At 40.5% G+C, this 14,438-nt stretch overlaps 1 protein-coding gene across 1 annotated transcript in view; it reads left to right on the top strand.

Moving 5' to 3' along the window:
- LOC120790700 (contactin-associated protein-like 4) overlaps positions 1 to 14,438 on the top strand; it is a 98,210-nt gene that overhangs the window by 42,902 nt on the left and 40,870 nt on the right. The window contains exons 6-9 of the mRNA XM_040128513.1: positions 6,489 to 6,664; positions 7,170 to 7,316; positions 9,371 to 9,638; positions 10,912 to 11,061. Coding sequence (XP_039984447.1) covers positions 6,489 to 6,664; positions 7,170 to 7,316; positions 9,371 to 9,638; positions 10,912 to 11,061 — 741 coding nt within the window. The remainder of the gene's footprint in view (positions 1 to 6,488; positions 6,665 to 7,169; positions 7,317 to 9,370; positions 9,639 to 10,911; positions 11,062 to 14,438) is intronic.

Below are 14,438 nucleotides of genomic sequence, written 5' to 3'. Positions count from 1 at the left end.
ATTCACATCGTTTTCATACTCATCAAACCATTCAGTGAACCCTCATGCCCTATGGATAGGGGCATTGTCATCCTGGAAGAGACCACCCCCATCAGGATAGAAATGTTTCATCATAGGATAAAGGTGATTACTCCACACATACTCTCACCCACTGGAGAATATGGTGAAGGATGACTCATCCGACCATATCACTTTTTTCCACATCTGTGTAGACCAGAGCCCATGGCTTTTGCACTACTGAACTCTGAAATGTGCATTCATCTTTGTAATGAGGGGTTTGTGCCCTGCAAGCCTACTATAATACCTCTCTCTATGTAAATGTCGACAGACTGTTCTTGCTGACGCAGTCTGATCACGTCCTGCACTGACAATCTCAGTCATCTCAGGAAGAGTTGCTCTTCTGTTTTTCCTTACATATCACACTAACGCACGAGCATCACGGTCACCAAACGTGAGCTGTCGACCACACTTTCCAGTGCTATATACCTATGCCTTTCCTATAGACACTGGCCAGTTGAGCAGTCTTTGCGACTGAAGCTCCTGCCATATGCGACACATCTCTCTGCTGGACCCGAGCTGATAGTCAAAAAAGCGCTGAAAAAAGTCCGTGTAGCCGGGAACGAAAACAAACACCCTCGTGGTTGTAACACAGCAGAGATTAGATTGAGCTATGATAATCCAGCAGTACAGTCAACACTCTCTCAAAAAACAAAAATATGCTCTGCCTCGAACACAGTGCTGTCACTGCATGGTTCTTTCTTTGGATCTCTATGTTTCTGTGCCTGCCTGGCTGCCCCCTAACCTTTCTTTTTCTGCCTTTTCTATTTTGCTGTCTTTCCATTGTTATTTTTCAAAGCCTTTCTCATATGTTGCCCCAATTCTGGCCCAGCTACATTTTTTTTCAGAGGCGATTGTTTGGCTTTTTCAATTGCATGCTCTTTGTCTTTCTCTCTCATCCCTCTGCCTCTCTTTCCCTCCCTCTTACTCTCTCAGGATTTTGCAGTCTGCAGACAGTGTAATTTAGATCAATAGCTTGGAGCACCAACCCTGAGCCACAGCATGCTCCTCCACAGTCAGCTGCTGGCTGGAGAGGAAGAGGAGAGAAGAGGAGAGAATCTCAAACTAGAAAAAATAAAACCTGAAGATTTAGATGTATTATCTCCATAGCAGGATGTGAGAGATTCTGTGAGACTATTCATACTTATCTCTCCCATTTGGCAACCTGATCTTCTTGGTGCTGAGCCTTTCTTTAACAGTGATGCATGTTGCATTGTGAGGAAAACAAGCTGTATTGGACACAGAGGACCTAAAGATGGCTAACACTGAGCATCATGGATATGTATAGCGTATAGAAACAAACATAAAGATCTCAGGCAGAGCAGATGTGTTTTTGTTCGTTAGTGAGTAAAACCCATTTGCATAAATTAATGTCTGAATGAAAAAAGAAAGACAGACAGACAGACCAATACGCATTAAGCAAGCAGACAGACAGGCAAACAAAAAAATAAATACAACAGTGAGACAATTGGACCCTCTCTATCTGCCTGTAGCTGTCTAAGCAGTTGAAATAAATTGGCTGGCTCATTAAGATTTATGTCCGCTATCCAAAACCATCTCATTTCCTCTCTGCTTTCCATTTATCAAAATGTCAGTTTGCTATAATGTAGCCCACTTCTTCATAATTCAGTTCAATTCTGAAATGTCACCAAGAAGCTGTAATACACAGCAGTAAGTACACTGAGGGCTACTGTATCCTGCTCCAGTGCGTTCTGGACGAACGGGGTTAAGTGTTGGTGACTAAATAAGGATGGCATCAAAGAGGCATGCAGGGCAAGCTGCTTGTTAAGTGAAAGCCTGTCGTTTTTGCCTGTATGCTCAATAGCAAGGACATTCTGAGGTTGGTTTCTGTTTGCTGGTTGTGTTTTTCGCACCATAAAAACAGAATATTTCAGATTTTACAATAGCAAAACATCACCACGATCACAAAGGTTTTCACTAATCGCACAGAGCAACAAAAGCTACCACCGGATCCTCCCCCAGGCATCTGCAGAGTGCTCTGGAAAAGAGATGAATCTCTCTGGACAAAGTCTGCAGGTTGGCAGAGAAGATAGAAGACTATGAATTGCGGTGATTACTGTTGCATTTGCTTGCTCCATCCCGCTTAGTCTACAGTGATTTACAATGAGCCTCCAGGAGTTTCTGTTGTAAACATCCTCATAAGAGTTTCAGTCAGCAGGCTCACTATTTTCAGAGGAGCCTGAAACAGCAAAGATAGCAAAGGGACTCTCACTGTACTCCACTCCCCTGCTGTATAATAGGTTGCTTACCGCTGGGTCCTTCTGTGCAGCAGCAATACAGTTTGTTTCTCAGTATAAAATAATAAGTTTCACACAGTTACATAGTTAAAAGGCAAATGTAAATGACTGGCACACTGTCATCCTCTGAATACAGAGGGAGAGACAAAGAAACAAATTTATACATTGACAATTTTTTATGCCTTTATTTTTGATAGTGGTTGTTAAATTACGTGACAAGTAAGGGGGGAGAGGAGAGATGACTTAAAACAAGGCTCCACGGACTTCAGGGACACTGTGATAACACAGTCACTATATTAAACCTCTAGATCACCGGGATGCTCCTATACATTGTTAAATTTTACCTAGACATGGTGATTGCCAGCTGGCATATTTGGCTTATTAAAATGGACTGCCATATAAAACAGTGGTAAAACAGAATATGAATCTGTGCCGCCACAGAATTCTCGAAATATGAAACAATCAGAAACTTAAATTGAAAACACCCCAAATTTATCCACAAATTCTGACCTCCCCCTTCAGGAGAAGAGCTCATTCCATCTGTGGTGGGTGAAACTTGTCATGCCGCAGAACTGGCGAGGGAAAATGTAACCGTGTGTCATAAAGCGCAACATATATTCATGTCAGATTTTCAAAACTCTTTATTTCTTGCAAGTGTGACTAGTGGTGTGGCCTGTAGGTTAGTCCACTGCTTTGGTCCATAGAAGGTGAAATAGCTCAACAACTACTTGATGGATTGCCATGAAATTTGGTACAGACACTCATGGTCCTCAAAGGATGAATCCCACTGACTTTGGTTATCCCCTGACCTTTCATCCTGCGCCACCGCGGCGCTTTTCTGTTGTTCAGTTTAATTTCTTGACAAATGTTGGACAGAAATTCATGACCCCGTCAGGATGGACTTCCATAATCCTGTAACTTTTCCTCTAGTGGCACCATCTGGGTCAACATTTAAATAGATCTGTTAGAAAACAAAGAGCAGATACTCGGGAGCTTGACCCAGCCACATATCCATATTGTATCTTCTTAGGCTAAGCTGCCCCAGGTGGCCCCACTGATTTGATAGGCAGTTTAATCAAAATGCCATGGCCCGCTCAGTAGTCCAACTGCTAATCCCTAGTCTTTGTAGTAGTTGCTCGTTATATCAGACAAATTTCCCACTCTCTTACCTAGTGCCCCTTTAAAGTGTTCTTGAATCATATTCTCACCCAAGCAAAGAGCAGATTCTTGGTAGCATGACCCTGCTTTATATCTGCTATGTATTTGCTCAGGTTAAGCTACAGTGAGGCAGCGTCATTTGAGAGGCAGGCCTGCTCAGATGTCCAAACACCAGCACTGTGTAATTGGTTCCACTAATCTCACCAGTGGCCACTACTTAGCGGCCTCTTTGACTGAATTATGCCAAGACACCCAGATGGCTCAACAGTGTGTTCCAACGACCCAGAACCTGCCCCCTCAACCCTCCGTTACAAGTGATATTCATTTATTTCTGCAATATCACCAGCTACCAGCAAGCTAACCAACAACAATACTTTAATTGACCACATACCTGCAAAACTAATGTTAAATGTTAGCATGATAATACACCGAACTAAGATGGTGAAAATGGTCAACATTATACCTGCTAAATATCAGTATGTTAACATTGTCAGTGTGGGTATGTTAGCATTCTGGCATTCGAATTTAGGTCAAATCCTCACAGGGTTGCTAGCGTGGTATTCTTCGTCTTGTTACCAAGTTTCATTCTATGCTTTATATCACTATTTTTCACGTATTAATTTTATGTCTTATTTACTACACTCTGTTTATGTATATGATTTGCCAATCTGTTTTTTTGATCAAAGAGGGATACAGAGAGAGACCTGACACAACAGTGACTTTCATCCTACGAACATCTCTGTGCTGTTTCCTTTTTTCCAGTTTGTTATATGGTAATAAACTAAATTCCCTACTGTGACTAAAGCTGAGAATTGGTTTAGAGGAACTACATTATTTTTACAGTCAAGCTTTATTTCAACTACTGGCACCACGTGATGCCGAAATCCTGAAACAATTATAACAGTCTGTCTCCTGATAAGACCTGTCACTGTCGTCCTTCATAAACAGATTTAGAGCTAGAGCAAAGAGCCATAATGGAAGAGCAGACAGAATATGATTAGGTGATATTGCCTCAGGGAGCTGTCGGGAACGGTAGACACCTAGAAAGTGGAAACTAGTTTTTAGTGCAGACTCCTCAGTTTAAAGACAAAAACATTCGATAGTAGTCCATCCACCATGGATAAATCAAGCAGTTATTGCAGTGTAACAGGACTGGGTTCCTTCCAGCTGGACGGCAGACATGATGGCAAGTTTGTTTTCTCTCAGACTGAAACTCCCTCCTCGCAGATTTCTCACAAACACGCAGTCAAGGAGAGGAGGAAAGGGGAATATTAAGAGTGACGGAGAGTAAGAAAGACAGAGGGCGTTTCATGAATGAAAGTTAAGTGTTTCTATAATTGCCTGCCCTCAGACTTCACGTATTGATCTCACCCTCTCTATTTCCACTTTTAAGCTGTAACCAAATATGTCATCTCGTTAAATGGGCCAGTCATTACAGGAGTAGTTTGACTTTTTTTGGAAAAACCTGTTATCAACACCACTGTCATGCCTGAGCAAGCAGGCGATTACCTTAGCGTATAGACTAGAAAAAGGGGAGCCTGGGTCTCTCTACTTTTCAGAATCGGTAAGGCTCACTAATTGATACGCATATTGATTATGTTATCTGTGCACAAACAGAAACGTTAAAACAACTATTTGTGGTTTCACAGGGAGTTGCATGTTCTAATTATTTCGTGGAAGACAGCGGCTATGTGCAGTAACTCCCCTTGAAAACCTCAAATTGTAAATTTTACATTTCTGTGTTTTTATGGATTAAAGAAATAAGATAGCATGGTAATTAGTGAGCTGTAGAGGTGTTGATAGGCTCATCTTTTAAACCGTGGACAGAGCAAGTCTAGCTGTTTCCCCCCATTTCCAGTTTGTATGCTAAGCTAAGCTAGTCACGTCCCGGCTCCAGCTCCATATTTACAGCCCCTTTGAACTCAGTTTCAAACCTTGAGTATTTTTCTATAATAATAATAATAATAATGATATTCCTGACTTAGTAAAATCTGAGTTAAAGTTTAAAAAAACATCCTTGAGCATTATTTATTAAGTGTTTAACACTCAGCTAATCTGCCTCATCAGGACAGCGTGGGTGCGGTTTGATCAGTCACGACTGTCACATTTTGATTCATAACTAAGCCGTTAAAAGAGTATCCTACCAGTTTAGCATTGCACTCCGATAACATTGTTGGGCTCACGATGGACAGTTTAAAAAAGATTAAAATCAATGCAGGAGAACCGGAGATACTTTTTTCCTCTTTGTCAAAGCCTTCTCGAAATCTGCGACTTGTCCACCTGACGGTTCAGTCTGAGGCAATGAAATTTTAATTTGCCATAGTCATACTCTGCAACAGCAGAAACAAATCCGTCTGTCTGTCCATCCAGTTTAGTCTAGTCCAGTGTAGTTTAGTCTAGTCTGTGTTGAAGAAAATGCCCTTCATAATTAATGAGTGAACGTATCTGTCTCCTTCTGTCAGCAGAAACTCTTTTCTTTCCCAGGACTTTAGAGGATGCAGAGATGGATCCACCAATTTGAACCTGCTGGTGTTGGGTCCGTCATTAATTATGTCCTGCAATCATTTTGCAGCGTCATCATTTATCGCACTCAGTACACCTCCCCTCCAGCATACAGATATGTGCTCACTAATGAGAGCGGGTGACCTCAGTGACCTGCTCCCCGCTTGAAATAAAGATGAAAATATCCCACTGAAGCCGCAACGTTTCTGTGACTCTTTTTGGTTTGATAAATCAAACATGAACCTTCCTTGAGTTTTTCCAGTTTGCCAGAAATAAGAGGTACAGTACTGATTTCCTCAAGCATGTTTGTCCTTGTTAAAAATGCATTAGGCATTATAAAAGAGGACACGTGGTTTGCTGACCTTGAAGTGTTTTTGAGGTCATACACCTCAGGAAAAAAAAAAAAAAAAAAATCAAAGATCCTCAGCAAGAAGAGCACGTGAGAGGATTTCTGCAATATCTGGAGCGATTGCTCAGCTATACACACATAATTGACGGACACCTTCCTTGCAGGTGTGGGTTCATCCTCTGGTGGTCAGCTCCTCGTTTCTCTGGGTAGTCTGCTGGACGACCAGCACTGGCACCACGTAAAGCTGGAGCGGCTTAGCACTCACCTCAACCTCACCGTGGATAAAAACACACAGCAGGTTCACATACCAGCTGAGCTCAGCCACTGGGATATTCACCAGGTGAGTAGCACACAAAAAACACACATTGTAAAGTGATACTATTTAAAATGTAACAATTTATTTTTGTAATTTATGGAATATGGCAGCTTGAGTTCATGTTGGTTCCAATTGATTCCAATAGTGATCAGGTTTCAAAACATTCAAAGACACTTGTCAAACCACTTCTCCGTTTCTCTTCTCCGACAACCTTGTAGTTTGTGTACTGGTCTGACGTTTCCTATTGCGATAGAAATGATTTAAATGTAGTTGTAAGGTTGGCTGAATCACCGTTCAGTCATCTGCTGTATAACTCAAAAGGAGCATTGCAACCTTTGACATTAGAAAAGGTTCAGACTGTCCTGAAGGTCCTGCCGTGAAGGTTTTTCCCAGTGACATGCTGGGAAAACCTGTTGGAAACTGGTTCTATCTGGAATTTGCTATGCAGGGAAACAACAAAATATCTAAGACTGTTACTTATGCTTTTGTTTTCACATATATCACGTGTGTTGTTTTCTTGTGCGTGCAGCTAAGTGCAGGAGCTGTCCAGAGCCATGGACTGCAGAAACCCATCTTGTCCAATAGGAATTTTCATGGCTGCCTGGAAAACCTGCTATACAATGACCTCAACCTGATAAACCTGGCTAAACAAAACAACCACCAGATCACTGTAGTGGTAAGTTATTGTGTTTCAGCATCGTAGGAATGTCATTATGGTAATGTGCCATTCAGAACTCGTCAGAAGGACTGAATGGCACATTACCATTGAGTAACAATTATGGTACTTCTGACGAGTACCATAATTGTTTTTTTCTTATAGACCAGTGATTACCAATGTTTTGACATGGTCTATTAACAGTTCATCCAGTGATGTTCCTTTCTTACATTGCTTCATTTTAATATTTTTTAGTCACGTAAGGATAAAATTCTCCAGTATTTCAAAAGCAAAACAGTAAAGAGTTGATAAGCAAGATATCAAGTGCAAGAAGTGGAGAAGTGGTTTTTGCCCCCATCCCATTTCTGTTAATCATCGTACAACCACTCAGATTTATCGTGAGACTACTTGGCAGGTCTAGACACCAGATTGGAAATCATTGTCATAGACAACATTTTGTGATTGGGTATTGGAGCACCTCCAATTCTTTAATTAGCACGAAGCCTTCCTGGTGAATCCGTAGAATAAAAACCTGGTTAATTGATTAAAAAACAGTCAAATACAAGACAGACAGAAGTTTTCTCTCTTCTTTCTTCAGTTTGGACTTGTATCATAGTACATTATATCACTGTAAAGAATGTATATTGGGAAATATTGTGTACTAATAAAACTTAGTGTTATAGTTCTACTACTGTTTATGGTGATATTCATAAAGTATATCTGTGTTTACACACTGTGTAGGATAAACCGCGTTGCTGTTTATAATGAATTATATTTACTGATTTAATTGTAAAAATTAAACAAATGTTACATTTAATAATGTAATATAACATTACACTTAGCAACAACATATACATGAAACCCTATGTGTATGTGGAGGTGGATGGTTTCAAGCTTATTTCAAGCCATTGTCGAGTACAATGGCATTTTTAGGTGGAAAATAATGGTGTGGCATCAACTACCTTGGACAAATGCAAAACCAGAAAATCACACAATTTTACAGTTTGTCATAATGTGCTATTTCACATTTTCTAGCCAGTTTAATTCAGGTGATAGTCTGACTGAGCACGTAACATTACTTGTTCTCCTCAATTTGCTGTTATGCTGCTCAATGCCCGGTTTGTGTTAATGATGACTACGAGCGGATGACAGCAATAGTACTCGGCAAATAGCCAGTCAAGTTGCAGCAGGCATCAGGTAACCAGGCCCACCTGGCATCAAATTTGTGCCACTCACTTTCAATACCAAAGACTTGCATATTGTTGTTTTCCCAATTAACATTGCAGACAGGGGACTATCCCCACATGGCAGCCTATCCAGCCAAGAGCAATTAAAACCCCATTTTTAAAAAAATATTCTATCCAGCCACTGACTCTCCTTGAATTGTAAAGTAACGATAAATAACAACAGCAACCAAACTTTTTTTTTTTTCCCCATGAATTAATTCTGAATTATATTAGTTTCTAAATGACTCAGTACCACTAAATCACGCATTTTTTCCGCTGCCAACAGGTGGGGCTTCGCCCTGCTGGCCCCAAATGAACCAGTGCCCCGCCTCCAATGCAAGGATAGCAAAGATACAGAAAACAGCACTCTCTGGTGTGCATTAATCACCACTGAAACGTTATTATGATGAATTTTAGGTTTGCATGTAGCTTGCATTGTGTTGTGTAGGAGAGCTCCCTGAATGATACTATGCACAGTTTATTTAGTTTTAATAATGTGCTATGGAAATTTCAGTCATGCTAATGCTTGTGAAGTCTTCCAGCTTTAAATCAGTTTATTTTTTGTATCCGTTCTACTTCCCAATGCCATGCTGGGATTAAGAGATAGTGAAATATTGAAAGTTGGTGCAAACGCTTTGTGACCCTGATGCTTCAGGTTTTCCATCTTATTTTAGCTGCTCAGCTAATACCAATATGGTAATACAGGTGTCCTTTCTCCGGGAGCTGCCGATGAGACCTCTGTGACATCAAGTTAAACCGAGTCAGCCGCTGCAACTGATGAATATTCATGATTTATTATCTCTTTTATAATCATTTCTCTCTCTCTCTCTTCCTCCCTCTCTTTCCCAGGGCAATGTGACCTTTTCTTGTGCTGAGCCAGTGTCAGTCGCTGTGACGTTCACTGACTCCCAGAGCTTCCTACAGTTGCCCGGACTGACATCGTGGTCATCAGGGGTTGTCGCTGTAGCGCTGCAGTTCAGGACGTGGAACAGGGTGGGGCTTCTCTTGACCTTCGACCTCCCTCGGCTGGAGAGCACAGTCTGGTTGTACCTGAGTGGGGCCAGACTCCGCCTACAGATCAATAAAGCAGGCAGGACCACACTGGAGCTCAGCGCAGGCACGTCCCACCATGACCTTGCACAGCGTCTTTCATTTTGAACAGATTCTGTGAATCTGTTGACCGTGTCGTTCAGGTCAATAACAGAGATGTCATAACATGTTGTCATAGCTCAGATTCATGACACAGACATAAAACATTACCACATTTATTTGTTTAATTTCTATCTAAGCAGAAAAACAAACTAGGTGAGTTGTTTTTTGTGTGACAGGGCTTTCACTCCAAAAGAGAAAGTTTGACATGTTGCAGAGAAAGGTCATAATTTCGGTGGAGAGAGTGGCTTAGCCATGGCAGCACACACTACGCTGAATACCTACCAAGTTGTGAGGTCAAATCTCAACTTAGCTGAACTTTGACCCCAAATACACCGACCTCCAAAACATACATCCAATGGGATGCTGGCATTGACAGAATAGAAAGATTGTGAGAAAAAGTTCATTTTGTGCATTTCTGAGCTCCTGGAGCTATGCAACTCAAATCTCAGATGCAATCAGCATTGTGTGAAAAAATCTTATGAACGGCAGAATATACCAGAGATGATGAGAACAAAAGGTTACAAAATTATGGTGTAATTATTTACATTAAGATTTAGTTTATAGCATCCTAGCTCTACCTTGCAGAAACTATTCAGTCTTGTGTGTTTGGTCTGATGCCTCTGTGAGAATTTTCAACATAAAGTTGATCAATAATACTTTATTCTTGACCCTGGAAACGGTAGTTTGAGAAAAAAGTGTAACTCAAAGTCTTACATACTGTTGTGTTAATTTTTTTCCTGTTTTTTTAAATTAAGACTCCGGGGCATCAAAAGCTTCAGTATCAGTATTCCTCCAGGCTTGGCTACGCGATATTACAGTAAAAAAAACCCATAACATTCAATCTGACCCCACACTTAAACTACAGCTCCATACAGCCCCACAACGCCGGAGTATCCACATCAAGCCTCAGGAACTTAAGTAAGAGTTATGAACCTGATTTGCTGCCAAATCTAGTCAGGAAAGACGATTAAATCAATCATAGGTCATGTTAAAATGAAAACATTAGCTAGTTGAAACCATCGAGAGTAAGAGTTATGAACCTGATTTGCTGCCAAATCTAGTCAGGAAAGACGATTGAATCAATCATAGGTCATGTTAAAATGAAAACATTAGCTAGTTGAAACCAATTGCTAACTCACATTTCTCTATACTGGGCTCACTTTTGCAAAACTCTTCACACAGTTCTCTTTCCAAACAGTAATTATTCTTTCTATATGTTTGTATGTTTGTGTTGTTAGGTTCTGGTCTGAATGATGGTCAGTGGCATTCAGTGGAGATGAACTCGAGACAAGATCGTCTGAGCATCACAGTGGACAAAGACGAAGGCGCTAGCGCTCACACCAGCATCCCACTTCCTCTAACCACAGATAGTCAACTCTTCTTTGGTGGTAAGAAGATATTATGACCCGCACTGTGTGTGCTGTTTCTGTTCTTCTTCTTTTTTGTAGCCGTTAAAATACATGTTGAGACAGACATGCAGTAAGTTTAGAAGTTCAGTTCACAGGCATCGTAGCTGCGTCTGAGGACAGCTTCCAAGAGGTATGTTTCTTCAACTAAAAGCCTTCTCTTGTTAAATATTATAAATTGTGCTTGAAATGTTTTGCTGTGGGGTTGGAAAAACTGCTGAAATTGACATTTAAGACTGGTTAAAATTCAAGGAGGTACTCAGGTAATAATTATCATCTCCAGATCTCCTTAGGAGGGTTAGTGCTCCCCCCAGAGAGGGATGAAGTCAAAAAGCTGCTTTGTCTCTTCCTCCCCCCTCCTCTCTCATCGCTCTTCGAGCCAGTTTCCCTCTCCTCCTCTCTATCTCTTTGACATTTCCTCCCTTCAAATTATCCTTCTCCTCCTCCTTGTTTTTCTTGCCTCTTCCCCTGTTTTTTTTTCTGCATGCATACATGCATTCATCTCTCTCCAAATGACGTCCCTTTTAATTTTTCTCGAGCTCACCTACCGTTTGTTTGCAGGGCTTGTGAATTTTCTCCCTCACACTCTGTCACACTCTTGTACACTAAAATACAAATTAAGACATAATGTATGCGGCAGACATACACATCATCCCACTACACACATATCATTGTCGATTAATGAGAGTGGCCTCGAACACCCTTTTTCCCAATCACAAGATAAGTCACGTGGAATTTCAACAGTAATGGTTTATAACACACTATAATGTAGTTTTAAGCAGATATAAGGAAATTTTTAAGTGTTTATCAATGTGCAGCATTCGCAACAATCGTTATTTCTCTTATGAGGGCATCTTTTATATTTTTACAAGTAAACAGCAAGGCTTGTTGGGGTGCTCCCACTGTTGGGGGATGTGCTGGAACATGTCTGATCAACGGTGGCTCCGCCTCACAACTTACAGAACGTAAAGGACCTGCTACCGATGTCTCGGTGCCAGATACCACAGGGCGGCTTTAGAGGCCTGACAGCTTTCATGCAGCTGTTTTGGAGGCTCAGCAGCATATTAGGCTGGGGAAGGTCATAATGTTTTAGCCCATCAGTCTGTTTTCATTCTTTGTCTGTTTATACAGCAGCCTCTACTTATGAGAGCACACAGGAGGAGTTATAAGTCTTGACAACTACATTAATAACCACTTATACCTGCTCGAAACTACATTATGGCGTGGTATGAACCCTTTAACAAATGTTTAAATACTACTTATGAATGCTAAACAGGGGGACTTAAGGTGTTACCAGTTCAACAACGCAGAACAGTCCTCATATGAGGAAAAAGAATTAAGTGAGTTTGACTACTACAATGAATAATACTAAAATTAATTTTTAACCCTTAAAGTAAAATGATAGGTACAAACGCACCTTAGATGCTATGACCAAGTGTATTCATGTCGCATTTCTTCCTCGGTGTGTCACTGTCACTGTCACAAGAAAAACAACTCCCACAAAAAAATTTTTGAGCTCCTAAAATTCAAACGTGACAATAAGCAATGAGTTATCATTCCCCCCTCATTTGCTGGGAGGTGTCGAACTGTGCGCCTGATGGGCTGACTGTAAATAGAGCATAGCAGAGCCTGGAGCATGAATGCTGTATTTGGCCGCGGGATGCCACCATCCAGGATCAACCTCAGGCATCATGAATCACTCATGGATAAGCCATGGAGCTCATTCACAGGCTTTGGTGTGATGGAGTGGTTTTTACGTGACAGCCATCCGAGGTCTGCCTATTGCTAATGGCTCAAATAAGACATCAGTGTCAAGGCTTATAATACAGGCCAATGGCGAACAAAAAAAAAACAACCTCTGAGGATAAAAGAGGTTAATAAGCAGATTCTGCAGTGATAGTGGAATAATAAACCCATTGCCTACATTGAATCTGAACATTCAACGCTGCTGAGGGAGACAGTGGTAAGTAGAAAGACAAGTTTTTTCCAAGGGGGGAAACCACAGACTTCAGAGACAGAATCTATCTGCAGCTCTAAATATTGTAAAATCACCCATAAAAGCCAAAATAGCCACAAAAATAGCCAGAACAAATAAAGACCAGGTAAAAAAACAAAACATAATTCCAGCAGTACAACAGAGTCCTGTTATACCAAACACTACGCTGCTCAGAGTTTCTCCGTTTTAACACAAATAAATGTTTTCTTCTTTGCTGTGCTGCTGACTGATGTTGAGCTACCGTCAATGAAAAGCAACACTTCCTAATCTTTATTTTTCACATTAAAAGCCTACCTACAAAAGGAGGGCTGCAAGATTTTTGACGTAAAAATTCAGGGTGGCGTGCTTTAACATTGTTCGGGGGAAAAGGCAAAGTGGGACAAAAAAACTGACTCTGTCTGTATTGATGGAAGCAGTGCTGTGGGAATGAGCATTATACCGAGTTTATCAAGACAACAGATAAACATGGAGGAGGTTTTGAGTTTGTATTAACCGAGGAACCGGCCAATATTCACTATCTTCAGATATCCACAGATGACAGCTGTTATAATACACAAGTAAAGAGTTGGCACTTGAGCTAATGCTTGTGAATAACGACCTGGCAAAGCTGTTTCCTGGATGACAGTATATAATCATGTGTCACAAATGACTTGGTTGGCATTCATTTTCGACTTGTGTCTGAGATGAGAAATATTCAGTCAGGCGGGAGGTCACCGCGGCATGCAACGATAAATCACTCACCTTTAACACCGATTAATGTGAGTCCTAACCCCTGTAGTATATCACAGTGAAGTTTAAGCCGTGTATTAAAGCAGGCATCCATAACTTCCCACATGAACTGAAGAAGTTAGACATATACTACCATCATCGCCACCTCACAAATCTTTTATTATGAAAAGCATCTCCAACCACTGAATAACAACAGTTTACCGTAGACATTTATGATTTTAGCTTAACTTTAATTTTTACATTACAGCTTGATGTGCCTCAGTTTGATTTGCTTCAACGTTTCTATTGATATCGACACTGACCTCAATATTTTCATAAGATAGGAGATCATCTGTGACATTTACAAATATATTAGTGACTTTTTATGATGAAAACTCTACAACCCCTTTCTTTTACACTGGCTGACTGCTCCACCGTATCTGTTATATATATATAACAGATAACAGATATATATATATATAATTTTTTATTTGTTTATATACTGTTTTCTTGTTATCATCTATAAACATATATATATATATATATATATATATATGTATGTATATATATATATAATGTTTATAGATGATACCAAGAAAACGGTATATAAACAAATGAAAAATTGAGTCCAACCGCTGACTGAGAGTCATTTGTT

Source organism: Xiphias gladius, chromosome 6 (assembly GCF_016859285.1).
Source record: "Xiphias gladius isolate SHS-SW01 ecotype Sanya breed wild chromosome 6, ASM1685928v1, whole genome shotgun sequence".
Classification (NCBI taxonomy): domain Eukaryota; kingdom Metazoa; phylum Chordata; class Actinopteri; order Istiophoriformes; family Xiphiidae; genus Xiphias; species Xiphias gladius.
This window is presented reverse-complemented; position numbering and strand designations above follow the sequence as displayed.